The sequence below is a fragment of the Athene noctua genome, chromosome 28, assembly GCF_965140245.1.
Source record: "Athene noctua chromosome 28, bAthNoc1.hap1.1, whole genome shotgun sequence".
In the NCBI taxonomy this organism is placed as follows: domain Eukaryota; kingdom Metazoa; phylum Chordata; class Aves; order Strigiformes; family Strigidae; genus Athene; species Athene noctua.
In genome coordinates this window covers 1,078,996-1,096,557 of record NC_134064.1, presented here as the reverse complement: position 1 = coordinate 1,096,557, position 17,562 = coordinate 1,078,996, and the positions used below count along the sequence as shown (strand labels likewise).

Genomic DNA, 17,562 nt, shown 5'->3' with positions numbered 1-17,562 from the left:
GGTGCCAGGCGGGCGGCTGGCGCCGGGGGACAAAGGGCGCAGTGTGGTGGCACTGCCACCCTGGGGGGGGGGGCTGGGGTGGGGGGGACGTGGGGGGTCCTCAGGTACAGGAGGAGGCATGAAGGGGGGGACATGAGGGTCCCCAGGGGACCCAGGTATGGGGGGGGACACGCATGGGCGTCCCCAAGAGACCCATGTCTGGGGGGTTTTGGGGACATGGGGACACCCCCCCCACACATCTGGGGGACGCGGGGCCGGGGAGGGTCCGAGGGGAACCCGGGGACACCCACCCCAAGGGGGTGCGGGGGGGGGGTGCGGGGAGGGGACACACCCGGTCCCGGTTAGTGGCCCCGGGGACACGCGGGTGAGGCGGGGGGGTGGGGGCGGTCCCGGTCCCTCCCGCCGGGGGCGGCCGTTGGGGCCCGGGGCCGGACACTCCGGTACCGGCACCGAGCCGGGTGCCGGCACCGCCCCGCGGGACCATGGTGAGCGCCTGGGGCTCCGCCGCCGCTTTCGCTTTCGCTTCCCGGGGGGGGGGGGAACGAACCGGGACGGGAGACACGGGACCCCCCACCCCGGGCTTGGGGACCCCCCCGGTCCCGATGTCCCCGGGCTCCTCCTGCCGGCGGGACGGACGCGGCCCCAGCCGGGGGGGTGGGGGTGGCCCAAGTGGGACTTTCCGCGTCCCCGCGTGTCCTTGTCGTGTGTCCCCCTGTCTGTGCCCCGGGATCCCTGCGTGTCCCACCCCCTCCATGTCCCCACCACACCCCCTGTCCCTCCCTGGGCCCCAACCCCACGGTCCCCGTGTGCCCCACCCTTGGGTGTCCCCACACCGTGTCCCTGTGTTCCCAAGTCCCCCGTCCCTGTGGTCCCCGTGTGCCACCTCCTCACGGCGAGTGGTCCCATGTGCCCCTTCCATGTGGTGCCCTCGTCCACATGTCCCCTCTGTCCTCATGGTCCCCATGTCCCCTCTGTCCCCACTGCCACCAGATCCCAGATGGCCCCATGGTGCCCATTTCCTGGGGTACTCTTGTCCCCATTGTCCCTCTGTTGTCCCCACAGTTCCTATGGCTCCATTGTCCCCCTATTTCCCCTTCCCTGTGGTGTTCTTGTCCCCATAATCCCCACGGTCCCTATGTCCCCACTGTTCCTTCATGTCCCTACGGGCCCATTGTCCCCCTAATGCCCCTTCTCTGTGGTGTCCTTGTCCCCAGGGTCCCATATGGCCCCACTGTCCCCTTACTGTCCCCCTAGTGCCCCTTTCCTGTGGTGCCCTTGTCCCTATATGCCCCTTCCCCGCAGCACTCATGGTTCCCCCCCATCCCCATAGTTCCCCATCCCTGAGGTGCCAGTGTCCCCACACGTGTCCCCCCTGTCCCCAGGCGGGGCTGGCGCGGTGCCAGCGCGAGGCCGAGGAGGTGACGGAGCTGATGAAGCAGAATTTCGCCCGGGCACTGGAGCGGGACGGGCGCCTCAGTGACCTCGACAGCCGTGCCCAGGAGCTGCGCGCCATGGTGGGCACCCACCCGCACCTATAGGGACATACAGCCTGGGGGGGGGCACTATAGGGACATAGAGAGCCTGGGGGAGAGACACTATAGGGACATATAGCCCCTGGGGGGTACATGCTGTAGGGGCATAGAGCCCAGGGGGGACACACTACAGGGACATAGAGCCCCTGGGGCGGGGCAGGGACACACACACACACACACACTACAGGGACATGTAGCCCCTGGGCATGCTACAGGGACATAAAGCCCCTGGGGGGGACACGCTATAGGGACATACAGCTGGGGAGGGGGGGTGGGCACAGCCCCAGGGTACACACACTATAGTGACATACAGCCTTGGGCGGGCAGGGGGACACACAGCCCCAGGGAGGACACACTGTAGGGACATATAGCCCTGGGGGACACTACAGGGACATTGAGCCCCTGGAGGGAAACACACACTATAGGACACATAACCCCTGGGGAACACTATAGGGATATACACCCCCGGGGGGGGGCACAGCCCTGTGGGACACACTATAGGGACATAGAACTCTGGGGGGACACACACTAGAGAGACATAGAGCCCTGGGGGACACTATAGGGACATGTAGCCCCTGGGGGGGGGGGCGACACACAGTATAGGGACATATAGCCCCAGGGGGACACACAGCCCTGGGACACACACACACTGGTGGGGGATGGTCCCGGGGGGGAGGACACACGCGCTATAGGGACCTGCAGCCTCAGGGAGGGGGGACCGCTCGCAGGGGGACACTATGGGGACATACAGTCCTGGGGGAAGGAACGTGATGGGGGGACATGGACACGCTATAGGGACATACAGCTGGGGGTGGCACACACACACACACTATAGGTCTATAGCGTCAGGGGGAGGGGGCTCTATGGCACTATAGGGCCCCCCAGACACTATAGCCCTATATGGCCCAGCGGGGTGTCCTATAGGTGTCCCCCCCCCACGCTGTTCCCACAGGGCGAAACCTTCACCCGCAGCACACGGGCGGTGGCACGGCAGCAGCGCAGGGGACACCGGCGCTGGTGCCTGGTGGCCATCGGCCTCATCACCTTCCTCTTCTTCCTCCTCCTCGCCCTTGCCCTGGCACTAGGGCTGCCACGGCCACCCCTTGCCATCATCACTGTCACTGTCCCCCCCAGTACTCCCCCCAGCACCACGGGCAGCCTGCCAGGACTTGGGGAGACCCCACAATAACAAACCAGCGGGAGCAGCTTTGAGGAGACCCTACAGTAACAGAGCAGCAGGATGATCTCCGGGGAGACCCTACGATAAACAACCACCAAGATCTGCTTTGGGGAGACCCTGCAGTAACAAACATGATGGACCCTACGATAAACCAGCACCAGAACCGGATTTGGGGAGACCCTACAATAACAAACCACTGTGCCTGGCTCCAAGGTGACCCTACAGTAACAGCCCCGCAGGACCTGCCTTGAGGAGACCCTACAATAACAAACCCCCGCGCCTTGCTCCTGGGAGACCCTACAATAACAAAGGGACCGGATTTGGGGGGACCCTACCACAATAAACCAGCACAACCCACTTCTGAGGAGACCCTGCAATAACAAACCGGTGGGATCTGCCCTGAGGACACCTGGTTTTGTCCCCAGGTGCCACCAGCACAGCGTCGGGGAAGGACAGGAGGGCGCTGTGGCCCTGCCACTGACACGGAGGGGACGCGGGGGACACGATGGCACCCGGGGAGGGGACAAGATGGGGGGCACCCATTGGCACCCACACAGGGGGCACCCTGGCACCCATGGCTGAGGGTGATGACAGCAGAAATGTGACACATTGGGGTCCCCAAACCACACACAGCCCCCCCCCCCCCCCCCAGCTGAGACATCTGGGTGTCTCCCCTGTGCCTCAGTTTCCCCAAGTGGAGCCAGACACCAGAGCCTCGCAGCACCTTTACTGATACCAGATAGTGACTGTCACCGATCCCCGGGCCTGGCAGTGTCCCCAGGGGGTGGCAGTGTCCCTTGGGGGGTGCTGGTAGCCTCACCCCGTCCCTCGGCGCTTGCTCAGCTCCTCCTGCACCCGCTGGCAGAGGGCCCAGCGTAGGGCCGGCTCCAGTGGGCTCTGGGCGCACACCTGCCGTGTCACCTCCTCTGCGCTGTCCCCCTGCGGCACCCTGTCACCCGCTGAGCTTCATGGCAGCGCCCCACAGCAGCACCCACACCCACCCACCCAGCACCCGCTCTGCCCCACAGTGCCCACCTGCATCCAGGGCGCCCCATGGCGCCCACGCCATGCCCCACAGCCCCCTCCCCGCACCCATGGGTGCCTCACCCCCCGTGCACACAGCATTCCCCCCCTTTGCTCCCCCTGCCGCCCCCCCCCGCCATGGGTGCCCCCAGGACCCTGCCCAGCCACTCCCCAGGGGTGAGGGGTCCGGATGCCACGGTCCCCACCTGGTGCACGATGACAGAAGTGATGCGGCCGTCGTCACCCTCATACTCCAGGCAGAAGAGCCCGGGCCCACGGGTGTCGGCAGGGGGGGGATCCGGGCTAGCATCTCCCCCGGGAGCCCCTGTGGCACCTACGCCCTCAGGGAGCCGCCAGTGCCCCCCTCCCCATGCCCCAGCCCACCCTTAGGTGCCCCCCCACTCCCAAACCATCTCTTGGCTCCCCCCCCATCCCCGTCATTCCCTTGGGTGCCCCCCCCATGCCCAGCCCACCCATGGGTGCTCCCCGTCCCTGTGTCTCCCTTGGGCGCCCCCCATGTCCCAGCCCACCCTGGGGTGCCTCATGACATTCCCCCCACCCCTGGGTGCCTCCTCTTGTCCCAGCCCACCCTGGGGTGTCCCCCATTTATCCCCCTTCTTGGGTGCCCCCCATCCCCCAGCCCACCCAGGGCTGTTCACCCCCCACCCGTGGGCGCCCCCCACTCACCGGGCCGCCGGGGTCGATACACCTGCTGGTCGGGGCGGCGGGGCCGGGGGGGAGTCGGGGTGAGCCGGCCCCGCGCACGCCCCTGCGCCTGCCGTACCGCCCGCTCGTAGGCGTCCCTGTGCACCGGGGGGGGGGACGACCAGAAATGTCACAGGAGGTCCCGGGGCCGCGCTGGCCTAGGGCTGGTGAACCCGGGACGGTTCAGGGCCCCGCCGGTGCCGGTACCTGGCGATCTGGTTGCGGCGGATGTGCCGCACGAAACCGTGGCTCATGTCGAGTCGCCCACCCGGCCGGCAGCGCCAGTCCGCGGTCGCCCCCATCAGTCGCCACCGGAGCCGGCCTAGAGCAAGGGAGCGCGAACAGGACCACTCCAACGGTAACGGAGCGCGGTCCCTTTAAAAGCCCCGCCGGCCGCCGCGGGCCCCACGCGCATGCGCCAGCCGGGGCGCCGCACTGCGCATGCGCCAGCCGGGGCGCCGCACTGCGCATGCGCAGAACAGGCGTCGCTCGCCCCGGCGGTTCCGCACGTGCGCAGTAAGCGAGGCCACGGCGGCTGCGCTGCCGGTGCCGATGGCGCATGCGCAAAGGGCTGCGGCCGCCGCGCCTGCGCAGTGGGCGGGATGTCGAGCCGCGGGAAGCGGGACCGCGAGCGGGAGCCCCGGGCGGCCCCGCGGGGGACGGGCGGCGGCGGCGGCGGCTCCACTTCCTCCTCCTCATCGCGGGGCTCGTCGCGGAGCCGCCGGGAGGGGGATGCGGAGCGGTCCCGGGGGCGGCGGGAGGCGGAGCGGGACCGCGGGAGGCGGGAGGCGGCGGAGCCGGGCCTGGCCCTGCCGCTCCCCGTCGATCTCGCCCGTATCAAGCGGGAGCCGGGCACCGGCTCCTGGGGGGGCTCCGCCGTCCCCACCGGCCCGGTGCGGGTCAAGCGTGAGCGTGAGCCTGATGGCGACTCCGATCCTGAGCCCGAGCCCACCGGTGGGGACCGGGAGTGCGGGGAGGGGAACCGGGGTGTCTGTGGAGGGGGACACACGGGGGAAACGGGGTGTGCAGGGGGTCCGGGGTGTTACGGGAGGCTGAACCCGGGTGTGCAGGGGGGCACCGGGGCTGATCCTGGGGGTCCCGGGCTCAGGTCTGGGGAGGGGAGGAGGCACCCGGGGGGAACCGAGACTCATCCCCGGGTGGGGCTTAGCGGGGATGGGGACATTTCCTTCGCCTCTGGTGTGAGGCGCCATCCTGGCACTAATGAGACCCCGCGACCCCCTTCGCTAACGAGCTCTGCCCCCCGCAGTGCGCTATGGCCGGTTCGACCCCGAGGACCAGCGCAGCCGGCACTGCCCCTACTTGGACACCATCAACAAGTGAGCGGGGGTGGGGGGGGACAGCTTGGGGCATTTTGGGGTCCCCTTGGGGCTCCTCCGCCTCCCGGGGGTCCCCCCTGTCCCTGGGGGTCCCCCCAGCCCACTTGCAGCTCTGCCCCAATCCCAGGAGTGTCCTGGATTTCGATTTCGAGAAGCTCTGCTCCATCTCGCTGTCCCACATCAACGTCTACGCCTGCCTCGTCTGCGGGAAGTACTTCCAGGGTGAGTCCCCCTGGGGAGTGGGGTGCTGCTGAGGGGACATGGCGGGGACACCCAGGGGCCAGGGTGTTGCTGGGGGGGGGACGACATGGGGGACACCCAGGGGCTGGGGTGCTGCTGTGGGGGGGCACAGGGATACCCAGGGACTAGATATTGCCTGGGGAGAGGCATGGGGACGCTCGGGGTGGGCAGAAGCAGCCTCCAGATGCAGGTGGGGAATCCCTTCTGTCCCATCTCCATCGACTCCTGGGTTTCCTATCCTCTCTCTCTCCTCTCTGAGGACTTGAGGCTCCCCCCAACCCCACCACCTCCTTCTCGTGCCCCTCCCATGCCCCCCCTGCCCTGACACACCTTCCCCTCTTCCCCACAGGCCGCGGGCTGAAGTCTCACGCCTACATCCACAGCGTTCAGTTCAGCCACCATGTCTTCCTCAACCTCCACACCCTCAAGTTTTACTGCCTCCCCGACAACTACGAGATCATCGACTCCTCGCTGGAGGACATCACGGTGTGGCAGGAGGGCTGAGCTGCCCTGGGAGGGGGTTCAGCTTCGTGTGCCCCCCTTCTTTTCCGACGCCGTTTCTCTCCCGCAGTACGTGCTGAAGCCCACCTTCACCGCGCAGCAGATCACCAACTTGGACAAGCAGGCCAAGCTCTCCCGTGCCTATGATGGCACCACGTACCTGCCTGGCATCGTGGGGCTCAACAACATCAAAGCCAACGATTACGCCAATGCCGTCCTCCAGGTATCACCGGGTGGGGGGCTCCAGGCTTCATTTTTGGGGTGAAACCCCACCCCGAGGCTGGTAGGGATGCTTCCCGGCTTCTCTCCCACAGGCTTTATCCAACGTGCCGCCACTGAGGAATTATTTTTTGGAGGAGGAGAACTATAAGAGCATCCAGCGTCCGCCCGGGGACATCATGTTCCTGCTGGTGCAGCGTTTTGGGGAGCTGATGCGGAAACTCTGGAACCCTCGGAACTTCAAAGCGCACGTTTCACCCCACGAGATGCTGCAGGCTGTGGTCCTCTGCAGCAAGAAGAACTTCCAGATCACCAAGCAAGGTGAGGAGCAGGGTGGGATGGTGAGGGGGGACTCTGGATCCAAGCCCCTGCCCCAGTTCTCATTTACTCTCTGGTATGTAGGGGACGGGGTGGACTTTCTCTCCTGGTTCCTGAACGCTCTACACTCGGCCCTGGGTGGCACAAAGAAGAAGAAGAAGAGTGAGTGGAGAGTGATGAAGGCTCCTTATTCCTTTGGGGCACCCTTGTGTCACCCCTGGTCTCCCCCAATGTCTTTCTGTCCCCGCAGCCATTGTCACCGACGTTTTCCAGGGCTCTATGCGCATCTTCACCAAAAAACTGCCTCACCCGGATCTGGTGAGTACATGGAAAGGCAAAGGGGGGTGGCTCTTGCCCCCGTGGGGGTCTGCAAGCCCCCAGCTGAGCCCCGTGTCTCGCAGCCAGCCGAGGAGAAGGCGCAGCTCCTGCAGAACACCGAGTACCAGGAGATGATGGTGGAATCCACCTTCATGTACCTGACGTTGGACCTTCCCACCGCCCCGCTCTACAAGGACGAGAAGGAGCAGCTCATCATCCCCCAGGTCCCCCTCTTCAGCATCTTGGCCAAATTCAATGGCGCCACCGAGAAAGAGTACAAAACCTACAAGGAGAACTTTCTCAAGCGCTTCCAGCTCACCAAGCTGCCTCCCTACCTCATCTTCTGCATCAAGCGCTTCACCAAGAACAACTTCTTTGTCGAGAAGAACCCCACCATTGTCAACTTCCCCATCACGTGAGTGGTGAACACTTGGGGTTTCTCTCTCCCTTTCCCTGCACCCTGTTGTGGGTTTGGAAGCATCTGGAGGGGGTTTAGGAACACCTGGCGGGGGGTTTGGAATAATCTGGAGCAGGTTTGGAAGCATCTAAAGGTGGTCTGGAAACATCCAGGAGGAGTTTGGAAGCAGTTGGGTAGGGTTTGGAAGCATCTAGGAGGGGGTTTGGGAGCATCTGTGGGGATTTGGAAGCATCTGAGGAGGGGTTGGAAACATCTGGGCAGGTCTAGAAGCATCTGGAGGGGGGTTGAGAGCATCTGGGCGGGTTTAGGAGCATCTTGGAGGGGTTGGAAGTATCTGGAGCAGGTTTGGAGGCATCTGGGGAGGGCTTGGAGGCATCTAAGAGGGGATTGGAATCATCTCATCTTCTGGGGAGGTCTGTGGGTAGCATAGGGGTTCCGTTGGGGTTTGGGTGCCGGTGACACCCAGCTGAGGGGTGTGGGGTGCTCCGGGGTGTCCCCCAGGAACGTGGACCTGCGGGAGTACCTGTCGGAGGAGGTGCAGGCGGCGCACGCCAACACCACCTACGACCTCATCGCCAACATCGTTCACGACGGGAAACCCTCCGAGGGCTCCTACCGCATCCACGTGCTGCACCACGTGAGTGTCACTTGTCCCTGGGGGTTGCTGATTAAGGATACTAATTAAACTCGGACGCTGCAGTGAGAAGAGTAGGTGTATTTTACTGGGGGTAACTGAATAACGTAAGCGAGTCATACAGAAAACACGCAGTAAGAAAAGATGGGATAATGCACTTAAATAGGAAAATTCAGGGTAATGCATCCCCTCGTGACTAGGAGAGGGGGAGTTAAGGAAGATCCACCCCCACTGGCACCCGTTCCCGCCATCCCGACCCGCAGGCGCTGGGCAGCCCCGGGTGCAGCGAGGGTTTGTTGAGCCTGTCCCGGCGAGTGGGAAATCCTCCGCGGTGCCTCCACCCGTAGCTGAGGCCTCCAGAGTCGCTGCCAGCGGGTCCGGCCTGAGGGACCAAGAACCAGCAAGGCAGAATAACTGGCACCTCTGTTTGGAGCGGAAACAGCTGGTTTCACCCTCCTGTTGGATTCCACCCAGAGCCTGGCCAGGGCTCGGGGCGGGGGGAAGAACCAAGGGAGTTTCTAACAAGGCCGAAGATCTGGGTTCTCGGCCTTGAACAAGGCTAAACAAGGAAAGCTGGGAACGTTCTGCATTTCATCCTCATGTTAGAGTTATACTTACATTTATAGTTATATTTATACTTTTATATTTTATACTTACATTTATACTTATATTTACACCTATATTTATACTTTTATACTTTATACTTATATGTATTTAAATAATATTAATTATATTAGCTTTATATTTATATTACGTTCTAAGCTACGTCTTTCACTAACGAGCGTACACACTTCGTTAATGATTCCATACTGCATTAGCTTCGGCTCGGGGCCTGTTGTTCAGGCGTCAACACTTGAGCACTCTGTCCATCAGCGTAGGTGGTTTGCTACCCCTTAGTACCATACCTGCTAGCACAACAGTTACGGTTATCAAATCGACAGGATTCATCCAGAGGCCAGCTCTGGCTTGGCCTGCTGTCCAAGCATTAGCCCTTCAGGGGTGACAAGGGGGGTGCCCCCCCCTCACCTCTGCCCCCTCCCGCCCCCTCGCAGGGCACCGGGAAGTGGTACGAGCTGCAGGACCTGCAGGTCACCGACATCTTGCCGCAGATGATCACCCTCTCAGAGGCCTACATCCAGGTGAGGGGCTTCGGTGACCGCAAGGGGGGGGCCCGGAGGACATTTGTCACACCCCAGAATGTCCCTTTGTCCCCCCCTGACCACTGCTCCCCCCCCTTTTCCCTGCTCTGCCGCAGATCTGGAAGAGGCGCGAGGAAGACGAGACGAACCAACAAGGCGCCTGATTCCCTTGGGGACCCCCACAGCCCCCCCGGGGGCACCCACAGCCCCCCCGGGGGCACCCACAACCCCGCCTGGGGCACTCACAGCCCCTCCAGGGCCACCCACAGCCCCCCTGCCCCCGAGTTAAAGGCCACCCCCTGTATTTTTGTAACCGTTTTTGGCTGTCGCTTCTCTTTGGGTGGGGGACGTGGTTTTCACAGCTTCTGGGAGGTGCAAAAACCCGCCTGTTTTCTGAGAAAAAGGCACCTCCACTCCTCACACCCCGTCACCCCCCCCACACTCTGAAACACCCCAAAAAACTGAGGAAACTGAGGCAGGGCAGCATCCAAGCTTTATTTGGGGGCTGAGGGTGAGGGATGTAGCTGGGGGGTGGGGGCTCCTCCTGCCCCCCCTTATGCCCAGACGTGCTCCTGGCAGTGCTGCAGGGCCTGTGGGAGAGCCGGGGAGGGGGCAGTTGGGGGGCACGGTGGGTGCCAGGTCCCCCCACCTTGTCCCTTTTGTCCCCACCTTGTCTCCAACTCACCTGGCAGCGGCGGGCGGCCTCAGGGCTGGAGCACCAGTAGGTCGGGCCCAGGGCGCAGGGTCCCAGGTTTGGGGACAGCGCGGGGAGGGGGTGGCCTGGTCCCAGGCCCTGCAGGGTGGGGACGTGGGTGTCAGGGAGGTCCTCTAGTACCCCCTCAGGGTGGGGACACCCCCAGGAACCCCCTTCCCAACGGCTGTGATGTCCTCATTGCATCCCGTGGGGCCATGGCATTCTCAGTGCCCCCCTGCCTTGAGGGGTGCTATACCTGGGGACACCCTTGAGTGTGTCCCCCTTGGGGCTGTCACACTCTGCGACATGTCCTCGGGGGATGTGACACCCTCTGGGTCCCCAGGATGTGTCCCTGGGGGCTGTGACACCCCAGCACAGTGTCCCCCTGGGGCTGTGACACCCTGGCATGCGTCCCTTGGGGCTGTGACACCCTTTGGTGTCACCGCATGTGTCCTTGGGGGCTGTGACACCCTTTGGGTCCTTGGCATGTCCCCTTGGGGCTGTGACACCCCAGCACATGGCCCTGGGAGCTGTGACACCCTTTGGGTCCCCAGGATGTGTCCCTGGGGGTTGTGACACCCCAGTATGTGTCCTTTGGGCTTGTGACACCCTAGCAGGTGTCCCCTGAGCCTGTGTCACCCTTTGGGTCCCTGGCATGTCCCCTTGGGGCTGTGACACCCCAGCATGTGTCCCCAGGGGCTGTGATACCCTTTGGTGTCACTGCAGTGTCCCTTCAAGGCTGTGACACCCAGGAGCTGTGACACTTGGGTGCCCTGTCCCATCCCTGGGGACCGTGACATCCCCCTGTCCCCTCAGTCTCATCCCGTAGTGCCACCCCCTCACCCCGCTCACCTCAGCGCCCCCACAAGGGGCCTCGGTGTCCCCAAGGGGCCTCTGGGGAGGTGACAGCGGCGTGTCACCGTCCTCGGGGCGGCAGGAGAGGAGCAGGTGACAGAGCAGGCGGGGGCCCAGGCGGCCCAGCACCCCCTCCAGCGCCAGCACCGCGTACCGCTGCGCCAGGCACTGGCACGCGCCCGCCACCACCGCCGGCAGCACCCGGCACAGCCCCGCCGCCGCCGCCGCCACCTTCTCCTTGGGGACAGCGGCCTCGGCGCGGGTCAGGAAGGTGCGACACAGCCAGCACAAGGGCAGCGGCACGGGCAGGGCCTCGCCGGCGGTGACCTGGGGATGGGCGTTCACTCTTGAGACTAGTGGTGGGGCTGCAGCTTTGCTTGTACCCACGGCGGGACCCTTTGGGTGCTCAGCTCTGTGCACACCCATGGAGGTGCCCCTCGATTCCTGAATTTATGCCCAGGGTTGTGCCCACAGAGCCGCCCACGGAGACACCAGTTCCCGTGCCGATGTCCCCAAGGTCCCTACCTGCAGGCGGGTGCTGAGTGCCCCGAGGGGGGGCACAGCCGGGGCCCCCTCGGGCTCACCTGGGCACAGCGTCAGGCGGGCACAGATGGCCGAGGGCTTCTAGGAGGTGGGGACACAGGGTGAGGGCACCCAGCATAGGGCACCCCGAGGTGACCTAGGTGTCACGGTGTCCCCAAGCACCCCCAGGTGTCCCCAGATGGACAGTGGCCCCCAGCAACCCTAAGGTGTCCCCAGCACCCCCAACACCCTGAGGTCCCCAACCCCCTCAGCACCCCAAGGTGTCCCCAAATGGCACGGTGACCTCCAGCACCCCAAGATGTCCCTGGCCAGTGTCCTCACACCCCCCCCAGCACCCCGAGGTGTCTGCAACCAGCAGGGTGTCCCCAAACCCCCCCTTCCCAGCACCCCAAGATGTCCCCAACTGGCACAGTGTCCCCAGGTTGTCCCCAGCTGGCATGATGTCCCCAATCCCCAGGCCCCCCCAGCACCCTGAGGTGTCCCCAGATGTCACAGTGTCCCAACCCCCCCCCAGCACCCCAAGATGTCCCCAGTGCCCCCCGCACGCCACCCCCACCCATCCAGCGCAGCACCCGTGGGTGCCCACTCACGAGGCGCCCCTCGAGGTCATCGAGGAGGAGGCTGAAGTACTGGTGCACCAGGTTCTGGCAGGGTGACACCATGGTGGGCACCGGCAGCGCCGCGCACTCCCGCCGCAGGAAGCCCTCCACGGCCACCTGCGCCCACAGCCACCATGGCACCCGCGCTGGCACCCGTGGTGGCCCCCATGGTGGCCCCCCGTGCCCACCCCGTCCCCACAGGCACCTTGGTGGCTGACTCGTTGGCCATGCGGGTGAGGAGGGTGACGATCTGCTGGCAGTCGGAACACATGTCCTGCGAGAGGTGGCACGGGGGACATGGGACGTGGGGACACGTGTGGGGTGGGGACATGGGGTGTAGGATGTGGGGAAGTGAAGTTGGGGGCATGGGGACATACAGTGTGGGGACACGAGGCATGGGGACAAGGGATGTGGGGACATACAAATGTGCGGCATGAGGACATGGGGGACATGGGGACACGAGGGACATGGGTGCATGGGGGAATGGGGACACGGGGGACATGGGTGCATGGGGACATGGGGAACGGGGGACATGGGTGCATGGGGACATGGGGAACGGGGGACATGGGGGAATGGGGACATGGGTGCATGGGGGAATGGGGACACGAGGGACATGGGGGAATGGGGACATGGGGAGCATTGGGACATAGGGACATGGGTGAATTGGGGACATGGGTGAATTGGGGACATGGAGGAATGGGGACTTGGGGACATGGGGAACGGGGGACATGGGGCTATGGGGACAGGGGGCTATGGGCCGTGGGGTGGAGGTGTGGGGCCACGGGGGCCACAGGGGTGAGTGGGGACAGAGAGAGGGGGCCTGGGGCCGCGCGGGGGTTCTGGGGACACGGGGGCTCTCACCGTGGCGGGGGGTGCCCCGGCCTGGCGGGCGCAGTGCCCCAGGGCCCCGCAGCGCAGCGCCGTCTCCCAGCTCTGGCACCAGGCGGAGGGGGGCACCCCGCAGCGCCCCCCCGGCACCCCCAGCCCTGCGGCCACCGTCAGCACCCAACACCCAGCACACGCCCCCCAGAGCCCGGGGGACCCAGGCGTCAGGCACCCCCACCCCAAGGTGCCCCATCCCACCCCCAGCCCTCGCAGGGGGACCCAGGGCCCCCCCCAGCCACAATGCCCCCCCGTGTCCCACCCCAAGAGGAGACCCAGGTGTCCGGGACACCCCCACCCAAGCCCCCCCGCCCCCATCCTCAAGAGGGGACCCGGCTGTCCGGGCCCTTCCCCCCCAGTGTGGGTCCTCCCCCACCCCACCCCTGGGGACTCTCCCCCCCACCCATAGGGCCCATGGGGAGGGGCACCCAGCTCTGGGGGGGCACCCAGCTGTAGGGAGGGGGACCCAGATCTGAGGGTACACTCGGTCTTGAACCCAGCCTGGGGGGGTCACCCAGCTTTGGGGGCGCACCCCGCCCAGGGGAGGGTGTGGGGGGGCCCTACCTGGGGTGGCACAGAGCAGGGTGAGGAGCAGCGCCAGCACGGGTGACGGTGACAGTGGCGGTGCCATGGTGGCGCTGGAAGGGCCGAGCCCCGCGGCCTCTTATAGCCCCGGCGGGAGGTGGCCGCTGGGACGGTGCCAGCGCCGTGGGGACACGTGCGCACCCGCCACGGGGACACCTGGGGGCTGCCACCCCTGTCCCCCACCCCATGGCCTTGCTGCCGCCCCATGCTCCCGTGTCCCTCACGGCCGTGTCCCCCATCGGGGTCCCCGTTTCCCCATCCCACCCCGGTGGCCACGGTGTCGGGGGACAGACGCAGTGTCCCTGCTGCAGTGACAAAGCCTTTATTGAGCGGGGAGGGATGGAGTGGCTATGGCATGGGGGGGACAGTGTGGGGGGACATTGGTGACATCAGGTGCCCTTGGAGCCAGCTGGTGCCTGCAGGGAGAAGAGGTGGCAGTGGAGAGACAGGGCACCCGCGGGCACCGTGTCCCCATGTCCCTGTCCCCATGTCCCCTCACATCCCCGTGTCCCCGTGTCCCAGACCCCCACATCCCGCCATGTCCCCCCATGTCCCCATACCCCACTGTTCCCATGTCCCCAAACCCCCATGTCCCCGCGTCCCCCCACACTCCCACACCGCCATGTCCCGTGCCCTCTTGTCCCCCCATCCCTCCATGTCCCCCCATGTCCCCACACCCCCATGTCACCCCCTTGTCCCCATGTCCCCACACCCCCATGTCACCCCCTTGTCCCCGCGCCCCCCTGTGCCCCCACACCCCCATGTCACCCCCTTGTCCCCATGCCCCCACACCCCCATGTCACCCCCTTGTCCCCATCCCCACACCCCCATGTCACCCCCTTGTCCCCATGCCCCCACACCCCATGTCACCCCCTTGTCCCCATGTCCCCACACCCCCGTGTTACCCCCTTGTCCCCATCCCCACACCCCCATGTCACCCCCTTGTCCCCGCGCCCCCCCGTGCCCCCACACCCCCCTGTTCCCGTCCCCCTTTGTCCCCCTTTGTCCCCCACATCCCCCCACCCTTCATATCCCCGCGTCCCCGCCCCCATGCCCGCTCCCCCATGGCCCCCCCTCCATTCCCACGGCCCCCCAGCAGCGCCCATGGGTGCGCCTCCCCCCCCGGCCCCCCCCTTCCCGTCAGGGCTCCGAGGCGCCGCGTCCCCGTCCCCGCCCTCCCCCGAGAGCCCTCCTGGGCCGGGCGCGGCCGGGGCGCGGGGAGGGGCGGGGGCCGGGGGGGCTCACCTGCCTCGGGGGGGCGGCACCAGCGCAGGCGGGCGCAGAGGCGGGCGGGGGTCTGGTGCTGCTCCGGGGCCGCCTCGATGGTGCCCAGGGCCTGGTGCAGCAGGCGGCGGCACAGCCCGGCCCCCCGCGGCAGCCGCCTGCACACGCGGCGGGTGACACGGGCCACCCCCGCCTGGGGACGCGTCAGCACCGCCACGGGGGGGCACGGCGGGGGGCGTCGCCCGCACGAGGGCCTTGCGCGAGGGCCTTGCACGAGGGGCCTCGCTGCACACGGGGGTTTTGCACGGGGTGTGGGGGGCAGCACCTTGCACGAGGGTGTTGCACGAGGGCATTGCATGGAAGGGGTAGCACCTTGCACGAGGGCCTTGCACGAGGGGCCTCACCTCACACAGGGGCTTTGCACCGGGTCAACACACGGGGCGGGGGGGGCGTTGTCTTGCAAGGGGGCATTGCACAAGAGCCTTGCACAAGGGGCGGTGTCTTGCACAAGGGTCATCGCATGAGGGGCACGGCAAGACGGGCAGCACCTTGCACGGGGGCATCGCACAGGGGCATCACACGGGGGTGTTGCCTTGCACAAGGCATTGCACGAGGGTGTTGCACGGTGAGGGGGGGCATTGCCTCACACAAGGGTGTTGCACGAGGGCACCACGTGTGTGTGCGTGTGTGTGTGTGTGACCCCCCCGCCCCGTCTCACCTTGTCCTTGGGGTTGACCACGACGTCCCTGAGCGCCGACACCACCCTCTTGCAGACGGCGCAGACCATGGGGCCGGGGGGCAGCTGCCCCCCCCCGCCCTGTGCACCCACAGCTCAGCACCCGCTGCCAGCCCAGTGCCCCCAGTCCCCCCCTGTGCCCCCCCCAGTGTCCCACCAGTCCCCTTCTTGGTGCCCCCCCCCCCCGCAGTCCCCCATGGGCGCCCCCCCAGTACCTGCCCAATCCCCACGGGTGCCCCGTCCACCCCCGTGTCCCCTCACCCCCCCTGTGTCCCCTCACCCCCGTGTCCCCCCACCCCCGTGTCCCCTCACCCCCCCGTGTCCCCTCACCCCCCCTGTGTCCCCTCATTCGCCCCGTGTCCCCCCACCCCCGTGTCCCCTCACCGTGATGTCATCGTCACTCAGCTGCAGCCCACCCTCGGTCTCGGGGGGGTGTTGGTGCTCCGGGGGACCCTGCCAGGGCAGCCCCCCCCCCCCCGACAGGGTGTCCGGGGGGGGGCCCTTGGCCGCCGCCAGCAGCATGCCTGGGCAGTGCCGTGTCAGGGGACACGTCCCCGCGTCCCCTCCCCTGACCCCATGTCCCCTCTTGTCCTCGCCCCCCCCGTGTGCCCAACCCCTCCATGTCCCTGACCCCCCACTGCCCCTCACCCTCCTGTACCCCATGTCCCCGTCCCCCCCATGTCCACATCGCCCTGGTCCCCCTGTCCCCCACGTCCTCATGTCCCTGTCCCCCCCCATGTCCTCATCCCCTTTGTCCCCGACCCTCCATGGCCCCTCCCATCCTCCTGCCCCCCTTCCCCATATCCCCCCTTCCCCCAGCCCTCCGTCCCCTCTGTCCCCCCCCATGTCCCCATCCCTGTCCCCTATAGCCCCACGTCCCCCACGTCCCCCATGTCCCCATCCCTCCATGTCCCCTCTGGCCCCCCACGTCCCCCATGTTCCCTCCCATCCCCATGGAGGTCCCCACCAGTGACACCAGTAAGCAGGGCCAGCAGCACCAAGGCCATGGTTGCCCATCCCCGAGCCCCAGAGGACATTTATGTCCCCGCGGGGTGGGGTGGCAGCCAGGGTGACGTCAGGAAGGGCCCCCCACAAAACCACGGCGGCCACAGCGCTGGAAGGGGGGGCTGGGGGCCCCCAGCGTCCGGGAATGGTGGCCCCCAGTCACGTCTGCTGGGGGATGTGAGTGCCCTGGGGGGGACCGGGGGCACATGGGGGGCCGGGGGGAAGGACAGGGTGTGCTGGGGGAGCCCCTGGGGAACACGGAGGGGACAAGAGGAAGCCATGGGGACCTGGGGGACACGGGGGGGGGGTCAAGAGGGGACCTGGGGGACACTGAGGGGACGTTGGGAGGGGACAAGGAGAGACCTGGGGGACACTGGAAGGGGCCAGAGAGGGACCGGCGGGGGACATGGGGGGACAAAAGCAGAGGGAGGGGAGAACTCGGTGACTTTGGGGACCTGGGGGGTGTGTGGGGCCCTGCGGGGGGACAAGGGGACACTGCGGAGACTTCGGGGATGGGCGGGAGACAAGGGGACACCACGGGGACCCGGAGGACGTGGGGGGGGCAAGGAGAGAGCAGGAGGACACGGGGGGGGGACTGGGGGAACTGGGACAAGGTGGGAGCTGGGGGATGCGAGGGGACAAGGGGGTAGAGTGGGGGGCACCTGGGGGGGCTTTGGGGACCTGGAGGGACTTGGGGGGGGCTGGGGAGGATGAGGGGGGAACCGGGGGGGACGGGGAGGGGCTGCGCCACCCGCTGTGTTCCTGGCAAGGCCTGAGGCCACCACGAACCCCAAAGCCACGGGGAAGGGGGGGACACGGGGGGCCTGTCCCTGCCCCCAGCCCTGCGCCCCCTTCCTGTTCCCATCCCCCCCCGT

At 66.5% G+C, this 17,562-nt stretch overlaps 4 protein-coding genes across 4 annotated transcripts; 2 read left to right on the top strand and 2 right to left on the bottom strand.

The window, feature by feature from the left end:
- Positions 1–415: 415 nt before the first annotated feature.
- LOC141971227 (vesicle-associated membrane protein 5-like) lies at positions 416–3,069 on the top strand. Its single transcript, XM_074928416.1, has 3 exons — positions 416–485; positions 1,383–1,514; positions 2,485–3,069. Exons 1-3 carry the CDS (start codon positions 483–485, stop codon positions 2,719–2,721), a joined length of 372 nt encoding a protein of 123 aa, XP_074784517.1. The 5' UTR covers positions 416–482; the 3' UTR covers positions 2,722–3,069.
- A 355-nt stretch (positions 3,070–3,424) lies between these two features.
- Positions 3,425–4,854, bottom strand: C28H2orf68 (chromosome 28 C2orf68 homolog). The gene is made up of 4 exons (XM_074928649.1): positions 4,648–4,854; positions 4,423–4,538; positions 3,942–4,060; positions 3,425–3,651 (listed from the first exon to the last, which is right to left on the bottom strand). Exons 1-4 carry the CDS (start codon positions 4,740–4,742, stop codon positions 3,529–3,531), a joined length of 453 nt encoding a protein of 150 aa, XP_074784750.1. The 5' UTR covers positions 4,743–4,854; the 3' UTR covers positions 3,425–3,528.
- A 187-nt stretch (positions 4,855–5,041) lies between these two features.
- On the top strand, positions 5,042–9,880 carry USP39 (ubiquitin specific peptidase 39). The gene is made up of 12 exons (XM_074928415.1): positions 5,042–5,394; positions 5,708–5,777; positions 5,905–5,999; positions 6,367–6,503; positions 6,589–6,741; positions 6,833–7,058; positions 7,140–7,217; positions 7,306–7,373; positions 7,457–7,788; positions 8,293–8,428; positions 9,478–9,564; positions 9,681–9,880. The coding sequence occupies exons 1-12, from the start codon at positions 5,043–5,045 to the stop codon at positions 9,726–9,728; spliced, it is 1,782 nt and encodes a 593-aa protein (XP_074784516.1). The 5' UTR covers position 5,042; the 3' UTR covers positions 9,729–9,880.
- A 238-nt stretch (positions 9,881–10,118) lies between these two features.
- On the bottom strand, positions 10,119–13,768 carry LOC141971177 (pulmonary surfactant-associated protein B-like). The gene is made up of 8 exons (XM_074928339.1): positions 13,702–13,768; positions 13,117–13,241; positions 12,461–12,529; positions 12,247–12,372; positions 11,639–11,737; positions 11,111–11,440; positions 10,250–10,357; positions 10,119–10,154 (listed from the first exon to the last, which is right to left on the bottom strand). The coding sequence occupies exons 1-8, from the start codon at positions 13,766–13,768 to the stop codon at positions 10,119–10,121; spliced, it is 960 nt and encodes a 319-aa protein (XP_074784440.1).
- Positions 13,769–17,562: the final 3,794 nt, after the last annotated feature.